This window comes from Oryza sativa, chromosome 9, assembly GCF_034140825.1.
Source record: "Oryza sativa Japonica Group chromosome 9, ASM3414082v1".
In the NCBI taxonomy this organism is placed as follows: domain Eukaryota; kingdom Viridiplantae; phylum Streptophyta; class Magnoliopsida; order Poales; family Poaceae; genus Oryza; species Oryza sativa.
In genome coordinates, this window is record NC_089043.1 from 11,540,021 (window position 1) to 11,560,714 (window position 20,694).

General features: G+C 45.2%; 3 protein-coding genes across 3 annotated transcripts; 1 reads left to right on the plus strand and 2 right to left on the minus strand.

Annotated features, from left to right (window-relative positions):
• Window positions 1-273: 273 nt before the first annotated feature.
• On the minus strand, window positions 274-4,867 carry LOC107278826 (uncharacterized). The gene is made up of 8 exons (XM_066303944.1): window positions 2,635-4,867; window positions 2,333-2,603; window positions 1,841-2,238; window positions 1,573-1,764; window positions 1,275-1,480; window positions 886-1,180; window positions 705-804; window positions 274-596 (listed from the first exon to the last, which is right to left on the minus strand). The coding sequence occupies exons 1-8, from the start codon at window positions 4,252-4,254 to the stop codon at window positions 274-276; spliced, it is 3,405 nt and encodes a 1,134-aa protein (XP_066160041.1). The 5' UTR covers window positions 4,255-4,867.
• A 5,091-nt stretch (window positions 4,868-9,958) lies between these two features.
• Window positions 9,959-11,845, plus strand: LOC107276138 (sugar transport protein MST6-like). Its single transcript, XM_015755914.3, has one exon. It carries the CDS (start codon window positions 10,057-10,059, stop codon window positions 11,626-11,628), a length of 1,572 nt encoding a protein of 523 aa, XP_015611400.1. The 5' UTR covers window positions 9,959-10,056; the 3' UTR covers window positions 11,629-11,845.
• Window positions 11,846-13,300: 1,455 nt separating this feature from the next.
• Window positions 13,301-16,770, minus strand: LOC4346653 (phosphoenolpyruvate/phosphate translocator 1, chloroplastic-like). Its single transcript, NM_001422722.1, has 9 exons — window positions 16,275-16,770; window positions 15,309-15,431; window positions 15,063-15,215; window positions 14,866-14,951; window positions 14,657-14,741; window positions 14,248-14,367; window positions 14,094-14,162; window positions 13,793-13,922; window positions 13,301-13,709 (listed from the first exon to the last, which is right to left on the minus strand). Exons 1-9 carry the CDS (start codon window positions 16,656-16,658, stop codon window positions 13,633-13,635), a joined length of 1,227 nt encoding a protein of 408 aa, NP_001409651.1. The 5' UTR covers window positions 16,659-16,770; the 3' UTR covers window positions 13,301-13,632.
• Window positions 16,771-20,694: the final 3,924 nt, after the last annotated feature.

Here is a 20,694-nt window from a genome sequence, read left to right on the forward strand (position 1 = left end):
ACAGAGGCAAACATCAAATCACAGAAATTTACAGGCAGTAATATATCCAGAGAACCATACAAAACATACATCCATCCATCAATCCCAACATCATTCCATACATCCATAGAATCCATCAATACATCCATATATGAAGTCCATATATATAAGAAATAAAAACATCCCATCGATCCTCGTCTATACATCCAGTCGAGTCCATACATCCAGTCCATACATCCATCGAACCATGCATCAAGTCCATCCATCTATCCATCCATCCATTGAACCATGCACTCACCTCCTCCTACCTCTAGTGCGAGGACGAGGCACGTCGGGGGTGTACCTCCAGTCCTGCGAAGGAGCCCGCCGGCGTCGTGGTCGAGACGGGCCGGGCTGCGAGATATCCGGCTGTGACGACTCTGGTGCGTCCTCTAGCTGCGAGGGACCGAGCTCATCCGCCTCCTCTTCTCTGTCCTCATCCCCTTCTTCCTCCTCATCTCCTTCCTCCGCCTCTTTGTCTTGCTCGCCCTCCTCGTCACCCACCTCCCCTTCTTCATCCCCCTCTTGGTGGGCATGAGCATGTTCGACCACATCAGTCGACCTGCAGCCGAGCCTTGCTGCCAACTTCCGACATCGCTGCCGTAGTCTCTGCATAAAAAATAATCCATGTTAAGTTATCGCTTTTGGAAGAAAACACCGTAGTTTCATCTCTTTCCAACGATTACCTGTAGGGCGTTTGCGGAGGGTGCCGCCCTCTCCTTCGGAGCCAGGAGCCGTGCCTAGCGCCACTCCCGCGTCGTTGACGGTCCGCAAGAGCTCTCGAGCCTGTAGGATTGAAATGAAGTAAGTCACAACATATATGGCATTGAAATGAAATAATATACAACATTAATGCTAGAAACTAACCACTCTGTCGCGAACAGGTCCCGTCTCGACCGTGGTACCTAGACGGGTACGAGTATCGTACTCGTTCTGCTCCTCAACATCCTCGGGGTCATCCGCTATGTCGGCTAGTGTCCAAGCCGGACGTAGGACAAGACGGTAGGTCCTGTGGAGCCACGCCAAGTACAAGTCGAACTCCGTCCCGTTGTGCTGACCCTGGTCTGGTACTCCATTCTCCTCGAACTTCTCCCATTGCGTGATATGATCCTGATGGTAGTAAGCCCAATCAGTCACCTTCTTGTTCTTCCGACGGTCCACCCTGCACGTATGCAAAATGTCCAACTCAAATATGTAGTAAATGTTGAAGTGACTGATTGGGCAAGCAAAATAAATTGTTAAGTGAAATTACTAACTTGTGTAGGTCGATACTCGTGGAGAAACGGTGCGGGATTGTTTGAAGCCTCCCGAATTGCCGCATCACGCGGTGGCACATCTGGAACTCCACTGCATAGAAGCAGATCAGTGGGCACCGTAGGGTCTTCAACGCATCCTCTATATGGCACATGGGATTCAGTTCTAGCTCGAGCACTTCCTGTGCCTGATATGGCATCCACACCACCTGCAGCAACAAAAATAAAACACATTGAAGCACATTTAGTACTATATAGTAAGAAACCATCTTTATGTGTGATAGAACCCCGAATAGCTTACATGTTCTGGCTGTAGGTAGTCCATCTCGTTTGTGTAGTGGTAGTACGCCAAATTCCTGCGGCCTACTACTGGAGATGGGACCGATTCCCACAGGTGAGCTACAGTGGGACGTCGGTCTGCATCCTGGTGCGGCCAAGCCTGATGGGTCCTCCACATGGGCCGACCAACTGGAAGCATCATCCACATCCAAACCTGCGTCACATACGTTAGCTTCCAACATGTTAGCAAGAAATTGAAATGTTATGAAACATAACATGCGTGAACTTACCTGTAGCAACCAAACACAGCCTGCTAGGTTCGCGTCCCCGCCTTGCCTTCGGCAAGCATCACAGAGTTGCCGGTACAACCAGGCTAGGGCAGCCGACCCCCAGCTGAAGGTACCCGCCTCGTCCCAGTCCGCGAGCAACGGCAGCCACATCCAAGAAGCCATGTCTCCACCAGAGTCAGGGAACAGAATACTGCCGAAGATGTACAGCACGTACGCCCTGCAGTATCGCTGTACTGTAGCCTCGTCTGCCTCAGCGGGACACTGACCGAAGTTGGCTCGCAACCAACTCAAAGGAACCCCTGATGTCTTCGTCTGCCTCTGACCATCAGGTGCCACTGGAGGCTCCAGACCAAGGTACTCCTCGACCCTCTCCCTCCAGTTCCCCGACGCTGTGTCACCTGTAACCGGAAATTAAATGGAATCATTAGTAATTGCAAAAAAATTAACAAATGAATACGAAGACTCGTTAGTAATTCCCTGACGCTGTGTCACCTGTGACCGCCTGACCCCGGATAGGAAGACCCAGGATCATGGCGACGTCCTCCAGAGTGACCGTCAGCTCCCCGCACGGTAGGTGGAAGGTGTGTGTCTCTGGACGCCACCGGTCCACTAGGGCCGTCAGAGCAGCGGCGTTGTACAGAGGCACCGGTCGCTGCGCCATGGTCACGAACGCCAAGAGCTTCGCCCGCCGTAGGTACGGGACGTACCGGTCGTCGAACAGTATGTGCGCCGTGTGACCTCTGACTCGAAGGGTCTTCAAGCGCTGCATCAATAGACAAACATAATATGTGCACCGGCCTCAAGTGCTTGAATGCTTCTATGGACTGGCCAAATATCCAATATGCACGTCCAAATACTCGCCTCTGTACTCCATCCACCATCCTGGACTTCTCGGGATGAGCCTCAACACGGAAATGCATGGTAGGGTTCTTTGCTTTGATGGCACGCATCAGTGTAGGCAAGCGAACATACGCCTCGTCCCAATCTCCCCAAATGACCTTCATAGCAACTTGCTTAGCACGCCATGCTTTGCCATACGTAGGCCGATAGTGCCATATTTGCTCAACTGCCTCGACAATCGCTGCTGGAGATAAAGTTGGTTCAGCTCGCACAAATGCCTGTAACCTGTTTCCAATAAACCTTGAAGTAAGTTGCAAATGCTTGCCGGTTACTTCCGCACTACAGCATGTGTGGTCTTCGCCCACCCTAGTCACCCGCCACCTATCTCCTCCACTCTTCCTTGCATTAATCTGCCATTTGCAATGGCGATCGAGACAAGCCACAGTATACTTTACTGACGCGTTAGATTCCTTCACATGGTACGGCCGGTGGACACGGATAGAATAACTCTGTAGCCATATTTTTAGATCATCCATCGATCGAAACTCCAACCCCTTCCTTGGTTCATCACACATTGGTTCGAAGGCACCGTCATATTGTGGATCCCCATCAGCAATTGCTAGCCCAGATCTGGTAAGATCCTCGAATTGTGTTATTTCCGGGTTTCTACCCACCAGTTTCGCAAACACAGTCCTTTCATGCTCTGACATCTTACGCACTGGACGATCATCATCGGAGTCGGAAGCGGACTCATCCAATTCATCCTCTGTATCATACTCCAACCAGCCTGGGTTCAATCCACTGCGTATCATAGCCTCCTCACACTCCTCTCGGGTATAGAATTTCAGCCTAGCCAACTCCCTTAGGCCCATACTTACATTCTTAGCATTCGCTTCTTCCTCAGGCAACTCCACATCATCTCCTACCTCCCGACCATCCTCAACATCTCCTTCCTCTCTTACCGGCACATTCTCCTCCACATTAACTTCCTCCCTTAACGGCACATTGTCCTCTGCATGTACTTCTTCCCTTAACGGCACATTCTCCTCTGCATGTACTTCCTCCCTTACCGGGTCATTCTCTTCCCTGACCTCCACATCCGCCATATCATTTACTCCCTCGCCCCCCTCCACGTCTTCCTCAATCAATTCTTCCTTCCTACTACACCTCTCCGACAGTTCGTGACAGCTAATGGGTGATTCTATGAGTGGACTTTCATTAAGGTCTATAAGTTCTTTCTTCCCTATCCTACCATATTTCTTCCATGCAAACACCTCAAGAGATTTGAAATGTGACCCCAATACTATATCTATATATGTTTGCCATTCGATCTCTCCATTCAAGTCTAACATAAATTTATGTGACATGACACCGCCGCCCACATCGTATCTCCCTTGCATACCAACCGACTCATCATTCCAATCCAATTCATGCTTGATGCGAGACATTAACTCCTCAAAGGTAGGCTTCGCAAAAAACACTAATTGTCTAACTGTCATTCCCTCAAATTGGCTTCCATGTGTACTTTCATCTACCACACAACCACCATAATGAAGCCGGACCAATCTATCCATCTACAATTTTTAACCCATGCATAAACATTAATTACTTGAAAATAATATGTAATTACCATTGCAATACCAATACTTCAAAAGCTAACAACATGTCTAATTTTTCCAATAAATAAGTACATTACTCAAATACTACACATTATTGATAAAAAAAAACTCTACTCCTACAAATTACCTACCCTTCACCACACATCAACCCCTTTCAAACCCTCTCAATCACCACAAATCCATCCCACATCCTAGGCCATCACCACACATCCATCTCCCATCAAACCCTAGTGCATCACCAAACATCCATCCCAAATATATTTTGTCAAATGTATCAATAACAACCAAATGGATAAAGATATGCCACTTCCACACTTCATCCCCACCCATATTATCCATCTAATAATCCATCCTTAGCCAACTATTATCAAACCACGTCTACAACCAAAACAATGCAAAATATCCAATAAAACTTTGGGGAACTTAGGGTTTATAGAGGGGTTTACCTTCTCTTCCGATCCCAAACTCAATGCCGCACAAATCACCTTCGATTAGAGAGGTTTTTGGGGGAGATTGGGCGAGGAGAACGCGGTGGCGACCGAACCCTAGGCGGGCGGCTGGGGAAAAAACGGAGGAAGAACTGGCTGGGGCGACCTCGGCCGGGCTCTAAGTAGCCAAGGTCAGCGCCAACTTACTTGGCACTGAGGTTGGGCACCTCAGCGCCGAAGCGGTTGGCGCTGAGGTAGCTGCCACGTCAGCTAGGGGATCGGCCCGGCCGCCACGGTGGCACAATGTCAGCGCCAGTCTCGTTGGCGCTGACACGGCCAACCTCAGCGCCAATGCGATTGGCGCTGAGCCGATGGCCTAGTTTTGGTTGAAGTTTATGGCAGGGGTTAGTTTCGAATTAAGTTTTTGAAAAGGGTCAATTTGTCAAAAAAAACGGGTTAAATCGGACACTATATACGGATGAAATAATGTCGATATTATATTTGTTTTCATATTCCTTTTTAAAATATTGTATTACAGTTTTGACCCATTTTTATTGCCAAAGTTTTTACTTTGAGCCACCGTTAAATCAACTTTTTTTTTTATTTTGGATTGGGTAACTTGTGGTTATTTTTTCGGTTTGAATCACCCAACTCTCTTTATTATTCATGTTTACCCTTCATTTTGGTGATTTTGGTGAATATATGGCTTTGCACGTAGATGGAGAAGTTTAACGGTGTACCAAAACCGATTTAATTAGGGTTGTTGATGGGTGCTAAAGAAGTTATTTGGGATAGTCTAAACTGGAAAAAAAACCGAGACAAAGTTATGCAGTCCAAAGTGAAAAGATTGGTTTAAAGGTGATTTAAAGTGAAACTTTAACAATAAAATATGTTCCAAGCTGTAATTCGCTCTATTGTTTATATAGGTAAATAAGTATATTCAATATGAAACCAATATAAATTAATTTTAACATAGATATGAATTGAATAAGCCTAAATGGGGAGGTCTAATGAGCACCGCTCAAGCGTGACAAGAGGCACAACCCATCACACGTGGATCTAGCCATTCACTTTTCTAAAATAAAAAAAGACTTCATATATGTAAACTTCGTACATAAACTTTAAATCCGAATCGACATATATATTAGCTTGTTGTTGTACAAACTTTTAGAACTCTAGGTATATAAAGCTTTGGTGTATTTTTTTTTAAAAAAGGAAAGATGCAAATGTAAAAAAGAAAAAAAATGTAGGTGTTTGCGCGAGTATACCATGTGCGAACATTTGGTAGGTAGTAGCATTTTCACATCGAAATCGCTCACTGCGACAAACACTATCACGATTAACACATAATTAGCTCATTTAATGGATCAAACTATGTTCATTGAGTCCAACAATACAATATGACCTGTATAAATGCATGTTGTTTTATACTCTAATTAGTAAATATGCTTATAGCACTGAGTAATGTTGGACTGTTGGCAAGCCAGACTATAATTAAAGGACCGAAGAAGTAGACTGGACGCACAGACTTAAGAGGGCATAAATGATGTATAGTTGTTTGGCAGGGATTCGCCTAGCAACAATTCCTAAATATATGTAAATATTTTTTTATCTATTTATGACTTATACATCGTACTTAAATTTGTAGTCGGGAAACATTATTCATATTCAAATTTGTATTCACACTATTTGAAGATTGTTCACTTCAATTGTATCTATATTCATTTATGTCTAAGAGTGGACAAAACCTATCCGCTCTATATAAGATCCCGACAAATCGCGGAAAAATTCAAACAATTTTTACCATAAAAAATTGAAATTTGGTTGAACTTAGCCGGTTTATTTCACATATTGCAACACATCTATATATATGTCCGATAACCGTCGGTTATCGTCGATAGTGAAAGTTTCAAATGTATCATCTCCATTTCATAATACATGTATATATTCACGTATTTTTTAAAAAAAAACTAGAAAGGTAGCCCACGTACATGCGCGGGCACATTGCTGACACCTTGTTTAATGTTGCTTGAATTTTTATGAATAATATTAACATGTGGGTCATTTTTTGGTAATATTTTTTTATTATATTCTAAATCTGTTTTTGTCCATGATTTGTTTAGGATTGCTTTGAATGCTGGTCATGATTTTCTTCTAACTACCATATCAACATATAAATTCTACACTAAAATTATTTGAATTCGTAAAATGTTGAGTTTATGAGAAAATATCGTATCGTGGAAATGGAGTTGATTCACATGGACCTATCATTTGTACTATACGTGTTTTTAATATTTAGTATAACTTATTTTTGGAGTTTCTAAACTTTAAGTAATAGCTTTTCTTGTGTACTATAGATATCTTTATTGAATTTAGGATATTTTAATGGAAGAAACGTTCAATTAAGATATATGGTAAGAGGAAAATTGTATCCAATTATGACAAATTTATATTTACTTCTACTACCTCCTTTTTTCATATGCTTACTATGTTCTTGGAAAAATGAATTTAAAATTGAAATAAGAGAGTAATTATATAAATAAAATTAGTATGTGTAGAGTATTTATAAATAAAATTGTTGATGACATTTGTTGAAATTGGGCATTGGTCAATAGCATTTTTGGATTTTGTCATCCTATTTGGTCGTAAATATTTGTCAACTGATAACAGATATATAATGATATACTTTCTACTGTCATTTGTTATATAATTTTCATGTATGTTTGGATTACATGAAAAGAATCAAAATGTGACCTAAAATATAATTTTATTTTATAAGTTGAAATATATTCAAAACAGATAGTAAAATATAATTTAATGGTAAATAATATGATGGTCTAAACTTCATTTTCAATTGTAGAGCAAATTTAGTTATGTATGTTTGTAAAAGTGATATATGATAAAATAATATATGTCGCCATTTGTTTGTCATATATGATGAAAAGGGTCAATATACGACCCAAAAAACATTTATTTATTTATTATAATTTAAAATATGTCAGCACCAGTTTAATCATGTCTCAACTATTACATTATATGTATGTAAAAATTGTATGCGTAATTTTGAATTTATAGTTGTTTAGAATTTATTATGATAAATAACAAATATTATCTCAACTACTATAAAATAGATTAAAAAGATTAAAGGAAAAGGAAGAGAAGGTGAGGAGGGTCGGTTGCGTGCATGCATTATGAGGATATTTTATAAGGGTTAATGGAATCCATGCCACTACAAATATGCCATTTTAGAAAAATAACATTACTATTCACGATATTGGCTACGTGCCACTGGAATTTGAGAAAATTAGAACCATGTCACTCCATCACATTATCTGTCAAAAATCTCCGTTAGCCCCAACTGCACGTGGGACCTAAGTGTCTGTTTCATCTTCACCTCCCTCCCATCTTTTCTCTTTCCTCTTCCTCTCTCTCCACCACTGTCGTCGACCACCACTGTCACTGCCGCCGTCATCGACCACCTCCGTGAAGGCCTCGGGAGCCACAGCCGTCGCCGATATCATCGGCCCTATCCACGGCAGGAGGCTTGGGAGCCGTCGCCGCCGCTGCCATCTGTAGCAGGAGGCTCGGGAGCAGCCGTCCTCAACGCCATCCACGCGGGAGGGCTCGGAACATGCAGCCGCCGCTATCCTTGACGCCATCCGCGTGGGAGGGCTCGGGAGCCGCCACCGCCATCTCTGTCCTCGATCGCATCCACGATGGGAGGTCTTGGGTGCCGTCGCCGCCACCATCCTTGACGCCATCCGCAATATCGTGAATAGTAGTGGCATTTTTCTAAAATGGCATATTTGTAGTGGCACAAAATATAAGTGATTTTGGTTGAATTGGATATCCTATTACTACGAATCTAAATCCATGTCCATGCATCCAACAAAAATATCTTATATTTTGGGACGGGGGAATATGTATTTTCTAATTAAGTTCTTATTATTTTAATCTTATTAATTAGTTTTATGTGTTTTATATTGTCTAGTGTAAACTACGTGTTGTTAATTACATGGTTTAAAAATCTATGTGTTTTTCCAATTCAAAATGTGTGTTGAGTGGCCAATAGCTGGTCCAAAGCAATGTATTTCTTTTACTTGTTAAATACAGTTAATTTGGGATTTGAATTATAAGTTTTGTTATAAATGATCTAATAGTATACATGGATAAAAAAAATTAGCTATATATATGATGTAGATGTTATAGTTGTTCAAGAAAAAATTTACAACAAAATATGTTTCAATCTAATAAGGCATGAAAATAGAAAAGAGGAGATGCACCGGCCGGTTATGGGTGTACGTATGTGCAGTTTGCAGCACATGTACCTGTACAGGGCCTTTTCTTTTATTATTAAAGTAAATGCAATGAAGGAAAATAGTGGGTCCTTTGTTAAATAAAAAAATTGGTGGGTCCACCTTATTTAAAAGTGCCACGTGTTGAATCAAGAGCGTTTGTAGAAAGATATGTGGCGGCTTAGGAGTGTTTATATGAAGTTTAATGAACTTTTAGTATATAATAGATAGATGTATGTGGACAATTTTTACATACAAATATATTTTAGAAAACAAACAAATGCCTTTACATTTTGCGAAATGGCCTGTAGCCTAGTGGTTACAAGAGCCTCGGTAGCACCTGAGGTCTTGGGTTCGACTCCCCATGGGAGCGAATTGACTCCCCATGGGAGCGAATTTTCTAGGATTTAACGGCGCTGTGCTTTCAGTGGTAGACGAGGCGCTGTGCTTTCAGTGGTAGACGAAGCGAGGCGCATGTGGTGACTTTGTCAATCTCTCCAGGATTTGCCGATCCAGTCTTCGAAGATACTCATAAGGTTCATGGGGGTGAGTGCGCGTGCGCATGTGGTGACTTTGTCAATCTCTCCAGGATTTGCCGATCCAGTCTTCGAAGATACTCATAGGATTCATAGGGGTGAGTGCGCGTGCGTTGTGAGTGTCTGCATTGTACTGTGTAATTCTAAAAAAAAAGGCCTTTACATTTTAGAATACTGTCATACAGCAACAGAGCGAGAAAAAACCGGGTCACTTGCACACCTTTCAGGCCGAGCCCGATCGAGACACCGGAGTGTCTGCAAATGCGTCTCCGAATACGAATACGATTACGAAATACGACGAAATGGACTCGGAATACCTTCTCCGAGACAGACTTGTACACGCACACACGTAGTGCAAGTCGAAGTAGACGAAGTGACCGTATCGCTATAAATTCAACGCTCTTCCGCGCCTCGTCTCCTCAACACAAAACCAACCACGTCCTACGAATTCGATCGCTTCACACCAAGAAAACCTCGCTAGCTAGCTTGTAGCTCGCCATGCCGGGCGGCGGCGCGATGGTGGCGGCGAGCGGCGCCGGCCGGCCTGAGTACCCGGGCGGGCTCACCATGTTCGTGTCCATGGCGTGCCTCGTGGCGGCCACCGGCGGCCTCATCTTCGGCTACGACATCGGCGTCTCCGGCGGCGTCACCTCCATGGACCCGTTCCTCAGCAGGTTCTTCCCGTCGGTGTACCGCGCGCAGTCGGCGGCGGCTGCGGCGGCCGGCGGGAACCAGTACTGCAGGTTCGACAGCCAGCTGCTGACCATGTTCACCTCGTCGCTCTACCTCGCCGCGCTCGCCTCGTCGCTCGGCGCCGCCACGGTGACGCGCGTGGCGGGTCGCAAGTGGTCCATGTTCGCCGGCGGGCTAGTGTTCCTCGCCGGGTGCGCGCTCAACGGCGCGGCGGCGAACGTGGCGATGCTCATCGTCGGCCGCGTCCTGCTCGGCGTCGGCATCGGGTTCGCCAACCAGAGCGTGCCGGTGTACCTGTCGGAGATGGCGCCGGCGAGGATGCGCGGGATGCTCAACAACGGGTTCCAGATGATGATCACCACCGGCGTGCTCGCCGCCAACCTCATCAACTACGGCACCGCGAGGATCGCCGGCGGGTGGGGGTGGCGCCTCAGCCTGGCGCTCGCGGCGGTCCCGGCCGCCGTCATGACCGCCGGCGCGCTGTTCCTCCCGGAGACGCCCAACTCCCTCCTGGAGCGCGGGAGGCGCGGCGAGGCCAGGCGGATGCTCCAGCGCGTGCGCGGCGAGGGCGTGGACATGGAGGACGAGTACAACGACCTGGTCGCCGCCGGCGAGGCGTCCCACGCCGTGGCGAGCCCGTGGCGCGACATCCTGCGCCGCCGCAACCGGCCGCCGCTGGTGATGGCGGTGGCGATCCCGCTGTTCCAGCAGCTGACCGGCATCAACGTGATCATGTTCTACGCGCCGGTGCTGTTCAGGACGCTGGGGTTCGGCGGCGGCGCGTCGCTGATGTCGGCGGTGATCACCGGCGGCGTGAACATGGCGGCGACGCTGGTGTCCGTGCTCGCCGTGGACCGGGTGGGGCGGCGGGCGCTGTTCCTGGAGGGCGGCGCGCAGATGGTAGCGAGCCAGGCGGCGGTGGGGGCGCTGATCGGGGCGAGGCTGGGGTGGTCGGGGACGGCGGCGATCCCGGCGGGGTACGCGGCGGCTGTGGTGGCGGCCATGTGCGTGTACGTGGCGGCGTTCGCGTGGTCATGGGGGCCATTGGCGTGGCTGGTGCCGAGCGAGGTGATGCCGCTGGAGGTGAGGCCGGCGGGGCAGAGCATCACGGTGGCGGTGAACATGGCCATGACGTTCGCCGTCGCGCAGGCCTTCCTGCCGCTGCTCTGCCGCCTCAGGTTCGTGCTCTTCTTCTTCTTCGCCGGGTGGGTCGCCGCCATGACCGCCTTCGTCGCGCTCTTCGTGCCGGAGACCAAGGGCGTCCCCATCGAGGACATGGCCGCCGTCTGGAGCGACCACTGGTACTGGAAGCGCTTCGTCGACGGCGACGGCGACGGCGCACGACGCCGGGGAGACATTGAGATGGGACACAAGTAGTAGTAGAATTTACTCACTGCACCGTACTACACTTCATGTTTTTCTTTTGTTGTTATTCAGCTATTATTAGATGCGGATTTTCTTTAATTACTACTAAATTTCAATGAGTGAAGATGTTGTAACAAGGATTACATATTTGTGTTGAGTTGAGTATGCCAAGTACATATGAAGTTATGGGATCATAAACGAGTTAACACGTTTAAACTTTAACCATTAATATCTCTTGGAATAATTTTGATTTAAGTTTTTGAAAACAATAAGACCGAAAGAAACCACCACCGAAATAGAACCTTTACGACACTCTTTTTCCTTCTCTTGTTTGTCATTAACATACACCAACATTTTAACTTGATCTCGAGATGCGTGCAATGATAAGAAGTGTATGATTTCAACTCCAATATCTCGTGTTAAATCTCCAACACGCTCATAATTTTCCTTTTTTAATTACACGGCAGACGCATACGCACACACACCACTACATACGTAACACCACACTCATACCCCTACAAATGCATATCCCAACACATGCTCTAAGAGACGGAAACTAACAGCACATTCCTAATCTCACTAAAGTCCTATTAAAAATCCACTTGCATATGCGTAGTATTTGTGGGCACCAGGATTTAAATCCTAGTGAGTGAATTCATGCACCCACGACTCCATCACTACACCGCTGGTGCTTCCCCAACATGCTCATAATTTCTTTTTAAAAGAATATTTGGAGAGATATCTCTCGGCTTCAAATCTCATTCTCGGTTTATGAGCTGACTTATGCTTCCATCTTCATTGCACCTCTGTTGCTGGCATAGTATTTCCTAACTGCATTCTCCAAATCTGCCTCTGCAACCCTGGCCAATATCGAACAACAAACAAATACAAACACACAATTTCAGTAAGAGTATTGGTAATTTTAACTCAAAGCAAGTTTTCTTACGTTCTAAATGGCCTAATAAACTGCAATCGAGCCGACTATATAAACCTTCTTATAGTTAGGCCGATAAATGCATATCCAACCAAAATATTGACCAAAATTAATCGGGCAGCAACCTACTCCAATAGCAGTTCCGAATTCCAACTACACAAACAAAAACGGAAGGCACGTATTCAAATAAAACACCCTCATGTTGTTGACAGAAGCGATACACTAAGTCTGCATTCCATCTATTTTTCAAAAAATTATACTTAAACACCCTCCCCAGTCCCCACCCTGGTTCAAAAATAAGTCACATAAAGACTTTGCTTTAAAAGTGATTTTTGCCTTCTCCAAACTTTGCAATGGACAAATTGTTAAGTGATCTTACACAAACAATTACAAAGGGCTCTAACAGTGTACCTAAAAGATTTTTCCCATTTCCAACGCATCATCAACAATGGTCCAACTCTAATAATTTAATTTAGAGTAAATTTTACAAAACTATAGATTTAGCATTGAATTTATTATGATCCTACAGATTTAAGATAAGACGAAGTACCATAAATCTACATGTTCAGTCACAAAATTATCACAAAGCTACAAATTTAGCACCAATTTAATCACAAAACCACAACACTTATAGCTCCAACACAATGGTAGTACTAGGGACTATAATTTCAATATAAAATCTATCTGCGGTTTTATGATAAATTACTAAATCTGTAGTTTTGGGTTTGCATACATCTTAAATGATAGTTTGATCAAGATATCTATAGTTTTATGAAATTTACTTTTTAATTTATAATACAAGGATAGTAATACTTCCATAAAGAAACAGAGATAATATAACGTTATATTGCACGAAATTTATTGATACAACAAAATAATTGACTGTTCAAGCATAAGGTGGTAAAGAAGACACAAAAACCTTGCCACGATTAGCACGCTAGTAACTCAACTACAAACGATACACACAGCAGCATCAGTTCACTGGATGGAGCTTCTCCAAGGATCATTCTAAGCTAAGGCACTCATTCCGATGGCGTGTGGCAATGCTTCTACGGTTCTTCACGATAGATACCAAGACACAATCAGGCAGTCTTGGGCTTGGGTTTAAGCCGCTTCAATTGTGAGTACAGGAAAACTCCGGCAAGAGCGACTCCGGTTCCTGCAGGGCGCAAATATTTGGATATGTAAAGGAGGTGCGATGCAGTCAATTTGATACAGAAGTGAACAGAAAATGATTCTTACCCAGAGAGTTGATAGGCGAAACAGGGGTGCGGAAGAACAGAACGGATGTCACAATGACCACCACTCGCTTGACACAGTTACCCACCGAGTGAGTAACAGGGGACACTCTTGCCAGGATCATGTACGACACCTTCAAGAAATTATGTGAGATCAGCAAGACATGGGCTTTGCACATGTATGATGATTCATCAATGTAACAACTGTAATGTATTCAGCACATAGAATCTATCTGAAATGAACAAGCGCATCCAGAGATTTCAAAAGGCCAAGCTATTTTTAGAAAATCAATTAGATGGCTGACCTGTTGGTATGCATGGAAACAGAACGCAGCAATCAGTGACCTTGTGTATATCTGTTTTAAGTTCAGACCCTACATAAGAAAGAAAATAGTCAAAAATTGCACCAAACAATATGTAAGGAGCAATTTGTCTATAATTAAATATCAAGGTGCTCACAGCAGACTGCAGAACTGTCGGAGTGACTTTGACACCCTCTGTTAGCAAGGTTACTGGGGCCAAGAGGAAGAATGACATCACTGTAATGATTGAGAAGAGGGTAATGTTGTCCAGAGATTCCTGATCAGAAATTGGGAAAGAAGATCATTAGAATTAAGTTATGTAAGAGCCATGGTGACAAACAATAGAGGTTCAAGGAAAAAGCCACAGATAGGCAAGTGTGGACATAAATAAAAAGCTCTGTTAAAATACAAATTTTATCTTGAAACAGAACATTATGAAGTGACACATCCTAAAATAACTGATGAATATTACTAAAGCAGACTATTCAAGAGAAACACACACTTGTACTAATTCTGCAATTCAGTTGCCAATATCTATGATGACCGCACTCTAATTATTCAGTTACCTCCTTCTTCACCATAAGCTTCTTGCTCAACACATTCCTTGACTGGAAGGTGACATTTGAGGCCATTGCACTCCAAAATCCAGCCCTGATATCATATAAATTACAGACGAATCAAGCATATAGCACTTTGTTAGCTCTGCTATCAGCAGGCTTATGTTATATTTGCAGTTTCCACAGCGAAGACAAAAATAGCTAGCTATATCCCTTACCAGTTAAATGAAGCTTCAGTAAGAGATGCCAATGCCACACCACCAACAATTGGAACAAGAGACAATACAACAAAAGGAGTAGGCATCTGCAAAGTGATTATGTATGAGAACCAAACCAAGAAACAGATGGTTTTTCTAAGATTATATGCGGTTGCATAGTTATCACTGGGCACCAGTGCAGAACATTAAAAAATTACCTCTCCGAGGAAAAGTGCTGAAAGCAGAACTGAAAAGAAAGGCTCCATAGCCTTGATAGTATGTGTAAATGACACTGCAACCTTTCCAAGGCTCATGTTCGTGAAAAGATTGCCCATGGTGTGGACCATAGCGAGAGGAAGGATAGCAGCAAGCTGAAATAAGGACAGTTACAATAGTTGGCTTCATAGTGCAATACATGTGTATCGAATGTTGTCACGATGTATCTTATAGAGAAATATAATTACCTGCGCACCGGAGATCTTTGGTCTTTTAAGGATACCGGTAATCCACATGAACAGAGCAATGACAGTGCCGACAGCAAACTGGACATTTGTGATGTTTATGGGGTATGGAAAAACCTTCAAAACCTGTCACACATAGGAACAATAAAGGAAAGTTGTTTTATCTACACGAAGCCAATGAGGAGATCAAGAAATTTCAACAGATTAACCATAAGTGACACCATATATAATGAACGAAAACAAACTTCCATCCCTAGCACAATTTGTTTTGGTAGAACATTGGATATACTCACTATAAGACATGGATACATATGAGTCTGGACAACTTTGAAGAAATGTTTGTTCTTTTTCCTTCTATATTCTATATTTCTACCAGAAGACATGGGAAATTGTCTACTGCACTCACTAGAAGACATGATTTTAGCAATATTACCCGTTCGACATCTTATACCAGATACAAACATAAACTATCCACAAATGTACCTTTTAGAAAGTTGTGACAAAAGTTTGATAGAAAAGGTGTAACGTGGGGGAACATCTCTAAAAGCCCAACGAAATAAACTAAATCGCTCTTCTTTCCACAATATACATTTTGAGTTTGTACTAATCCAAGATCTAGACGAGCTTGAGCAAATTCTTGCACCCATTCAGTAAGTGGGTTAGAAACATTTACAGAAAACGACATATACCAGCATATGGAGGCAAAAAAGGTTATAATTAGAAGTGATTCACAAGACAAATAAAATCAATTTCAAAATAGTTCCCTCTTTTGCTCAACAATCTCAACGGAGCGAGTAGATCTTTGCTGAATCTAAAAGGCGAATGCCCGATCCAAGATCAGATTGCCATCAGCGAACCATTCACCACTAACAGAATCACATGTAATAAATCCCAAATGAAACATCCTAGTCTCCCCCAAATCTCCGCCAAATTGGCGACGGCAATGGATCAAAGTTAAAGCCGCCTCACCTGCTTGTTGTAGATGTTGAAGTAGATGTTGAAGAGGTACCACAGCCCGAAGAGCGCGCCGAGCTGCAGCGTCTTCGCGAGCCCTCCACCCTCCTCCGCCCCTGCCTCACCCGCCGCCGCCGCTGTCGCCGCCACGGCCACGTCGCGTGCGCCCCGCCGCCGCTCATCCTCCTGCTCCGGGGAGGCCGGCACGAGCCCGATGCGCCGGGCGGAGATGCCCGCGCGCGGGGCCACGGCGGAGAGGCGGAGCCCCCTCGGCGGGAGCAGCGGCTGCCCGACTCCGACGCCGAAGCCCCGGGGGCTAGGGTTGCGGAGCTGGAGCGGGGCGGCGGCGGTGGTGGCGCCGCATGGCCGGAGGAGCCCGACGGCCGCCGCGCTCTGCATTGCCGCCCGTGGGAGCCGCGGCCTCGAAGGTTCTAGAAGCTTCGGCTCGCGTGGGGGGAAGCGGATGCGTCGAGGCGGCGGCGGCGGCGGCGGCGGAGTGCTCGAGGATGGCGAGAGCGTGAGAGTGGGAGAGAGGTTTTAAGCAGCGACGCGGCCGAGCTGAGCTGGCACCGGCCGAGTCTGCATGCTCAATGACACGTGGGCCCCGCTGATTTTGTGGACCAACATGTCAGTGTGTTGGTGGCTGTGACGTTGGCTGGGCCCGCGCTTGCCAGCTGCTGGGTGGACCGGGAGCACGGTGGTCCAGCGAGGGGCAGTTGTAGGTAATGGCTGCGGGGCCCACTTGTCGGTGACAGTGTGGTTGTCAGATGGGTGGTGGAGCAAGCTCAGCGACGAGTACGAGGGTGAGACTGTGAGGTGGGGCCCAAGTTTGGCATAGGTGCGGCGACGGCGATGACCAGCTAGCTCATCGTGGAATGCAGATTCGGGCAGAATATTCTTGACGCCGATGCTATAACAGATCTTAAATGAAGGTTGAGTAATTATTCATTTGGAAATCCTGTTAGTATATAAGCCAAACTAATCCCCTTTTGTAATTTTATTGAGTTCATGTGCTACACTGCTCTAAAGTTGTACTATGCACTAATTTTGTAGTTTAACTAAAAATGTCTGTGCGTTGAAATGAGCAAGACTTTTTCCAATGCTATAACAGCTATTAAGAGCTAAGCAACGAATTAAAACATTGGTATCACTATACACTTTAATTGGAAAAAATTAACTAAAATCATTCATTGGTTTTGGGTCGAAAGCATTCCTTCATTCCTTTTCAACCCCCGGCCCCTAGCCTAATCCGTTGCTTCCTACCTCCTTCCGCTCGACCTAACCCATTATGTGACATTCTGGCCTAATTAAGATATAGCATGTGTGGTCCATGAGAGCTGTGTGTATGTTTAGTACCACCTTATTGTTTAGCAATAGTGGAGCCAACTTATAGGGCATCTTCCCTCCAACCATATTATTCCTGAGTTAACCCTTTAACACGAAACGATGACAAAAAGTGTAAATGTGATGGTATGTGTAAGTGAGCCCGCCCGTCGAATGAGCTGGCTACGTGGACTAGTGACACCTATAATATTAGTGTCTAAATAAAAACCGACACCTATAATATTAGTGTCGGTCTTTTCAGAAGAACTGACACCGATAATTAAGATCCCAATTTTTTTAAGAACCAACACTTATATTTATACTATAGGTGCTGGTTTTTTAAAAACTAATGCCTATGAAAAAACCGATCGAAGCCAATCAACCTTATCTCCGATTCCCCACACCTCCTCCACCACCATCTCCTCCTCCTCCATAGTTGCTCCCACTGCCCCACTCTCACCCACCCCACCACCACTGCACAGATTGAGGTCCAGTGCAGTTGCTATTGTGACTGCACAATAGCAACTACATATAATTAGCCCTCTATTTCTTGATCCAATGTTCCAAATCGCTTGCTATAGTGAATTCAGAAATATATATATTTTTTATAGTAAAGCGCTACAATACTTGCTACAGTCATCCATTTCAAGCCCAGTAGTGCTTGTGTGACTGCTTAACTTGCAGTCACACTAGCTACTGCACATGAACCAGATCCCAGTTGCACGCCCACTTCCTCACCACCACCCCCACCACCTGCCGCATCCGCCTCCCCCCCACCCCCCCACCTACCTCCGCCAGCCTCCTCGGCCTTGTCGTCATTGCCTTCCTCATCCCTTTCCCTCTCAACATCTCCCTGGTGCAGTGGCCGCACGGTGGCTCGGGATCTAGCTCTTCCCTCTCCCTCTCGGCATCTCCCCGGCGCAGCAGCGAGTCGGTGGCTTCCTGACACAATGGCGAGTTAGGATCTGGCCCTGATCTCGAGACCTCCATGCCGGTGAGGCAGCGAGGAGCAACGACGGCCTCCCACTCACCCCTCCCTCTCCTATCATCTCTTTTGTGATTTATTTTGTCATTTCTGCTTCTACTCTCATCTTCTGTGTGACTTATTTTGTGATTTTCAATTGAATTCTCATATCCTGTGATCTATCCGGATGATTTTGTGATGATTTCGATTGGATTGGGATTTAGTTTTTGAGTTTGATTTGTGATGGTTTGGGATTTGAAGAGGTGTATGCGATGTGGATGATGGACTAAGACGGACGAAAATCCTCTACCAGAATCCTTATTATGTAGTATTTTTTTATTATACTAGCAAATATGCCCGTGCGTTGCAACGGGTGAAAAAAATATAATGATAATATATGTTTTTCATGCATAACCATATATGACAATCAGAAAATCAGAAAATTGGAACATCTTAAATGTAATATCCCAACCTCGATGATGGCAACCTTACGATGTTTGTTTTACCTAAAATAATTAGATTATTCATGTGACAACATGCATATAATCTAAAATATTCTTTTAATCTCATTATTGCAACCAATCAAATCCTAATCACTGTGCACTCTTCTCTAAATAACAATTAAAATATGTTTATTTTCTAAGATTATTTCCATATAATATGTTATCAAGAATAATAGCTATACTTCACAAAATAGTATGATAATTGCCTATAAAGATGTGCAGGGTCTCCAATACGGGAGAATAGGGGTGGAAACGAGCCGAGCCGAGTTGGCTCGGCTCAGCTCGTGAAAGCTTGCTCAACTACAGGCTCGGCTTGGCTCGGCTTGATTAGTTGAACGAGCAAAAAGTGCAGCTCGGCTCGGCTCGTTTCAAAGCTCGAGCCGGCTCGAGCCAGCTTGTGATGTACAGCAGCAAGTAAATACTTCAACAATAGAGCAATCAATTAGCAAGCCAAATCAACATGTACGATCAACAAGACAGCAACAACATATTATACATTTCACAAGCTGACAAGATCACAACTTCACAAGACCACAATTCCACAATCTCCATCATTCATTCACAGCCTCACACTCACAGGACATGCCCCAACATGACACACATAATCTTAATAGTCATGACCACACCATAATAGAAGCATAGAGTAATATAGTTATAGTCTTATAGAGAGTACATAACTTAGAGTAGACCACATTCCAAAAGTCCAAAGTCTCCATTCTCAAATTCACAAAATAATTATAGAACATCTAATTATTATTTCGCAAAATATTAAAAGGAACTCTCCAAATCTCCAACTCCTAGACTTTCTCCACACTCCACAGCAACATGTTCCAGCCATGAGCCATCCATTTGCCTACATAAATGATAAATCATCATGTAATTGAATAATATACTACACAAAACACATGGCTCAAAGCCTCAAACTATAGTATTGGTACAACATTTTTGATTTATTTGCCTCATTCTTTCTGTAATTGAATCATTGACAGTTTGACACTGACACACACACACACGCTACTCCACTGACCACAACAATCTACAGCTACATGCCTACATGTACATGCATCACAAAAATGAGAAAATACATCACGAACCTCTTCATCCTAGGCTCGTCGTTGCGGCGTGATGCATGAATTGTCGTCGATCGGTTGGCGACATGGCGTCTCGGCGAGGTCATGATGGACGGCGTCGAGTCAGGGACGCCGGCGACGCAGGGGGCGTCGAGCTCGGCTCGAGCGGCACTGGGGACGGTGGACGGAGGCCGGAGGTGGTGCAGGGAACTAGGGAAGGGAGGCGGCGCCGCGGCGGGCCGACGGCACAGGGGGCGTCGCCGGGGAGGGAGGACGGAGCCGACGCAGCCACAGACCCACAGTAGGGGAGGTAGGCGGCGCAAGGAGCGAGGCGGCAGGAAGGGAGGTGGCGGGCCGGCGGCGGCGGCATAGAGGGGGCTTCGAAGTTCGAACGGCGCTGCCGGCCTGCCGCTGGCGGTCTGGCGCTGGGGAGGGGATGGATGCGGCGGCCGGCAACTCCTCTTGCCAGTCGCCGCCAGCGCCAGTGGCTGAGGAACGGAGGAAGGGGATTAGGGGAGGGATCGGATCTGGGGCGTCAGGCGCTCACGGGCCACGGCTCGCGCTCGGCTCAGCTC

Coding starts and splice junctions, on each gene's coding strand:
- LOC4346653 (NM_001422722.1), bottom strand. CDS start 16,658: ATGCAGAGCGCGGCGGCCGTCGGGCTCCTCCGGCCATGCGGCGCCACC. Junction 14,952..15,062: donor CAGCACTTTTCCTCGGAGAG/GTAATTTTTTAA, acceptor ATCACTTTGCAG/ATGCCTACTCCTTTTGTTGT. Junction 14,742..14,865: donor ACTGAAGCTTCATTTAACTG/GTAAGGGATATA, acceptor ATATGATATCAG/GGCTGGATTTTGGAGTGCAA.
- LOC107276138 (XM_015755914.3), top strand. CDS start 10,057: ATGCCGGGCGGCGGCGCGATGGTGGCGGCGAGCGGCGCCGGCCGGCCT.
- LOC107278826 (XM_066303944.1), bottom strand. CDS start 4,254: ATGGATAGATTGGTCCGGCTTCATTATGGTGGTTGTGTGGTAGATGAA. Junction 2,604..2,634: donor CATTCAAGCACTTGAGGCCG/GTGCACATATTA, acceptor CTATTGATGCAG/CGCTTGAAGACCCTTCGAGT. Junction 1,481..1,572: donor ACTACCTACAGCCAGAACAT/GTAAGCTATTCG, acceptor TTGTTGCTGCAG/GTGGTGTGGATGCCATATCA.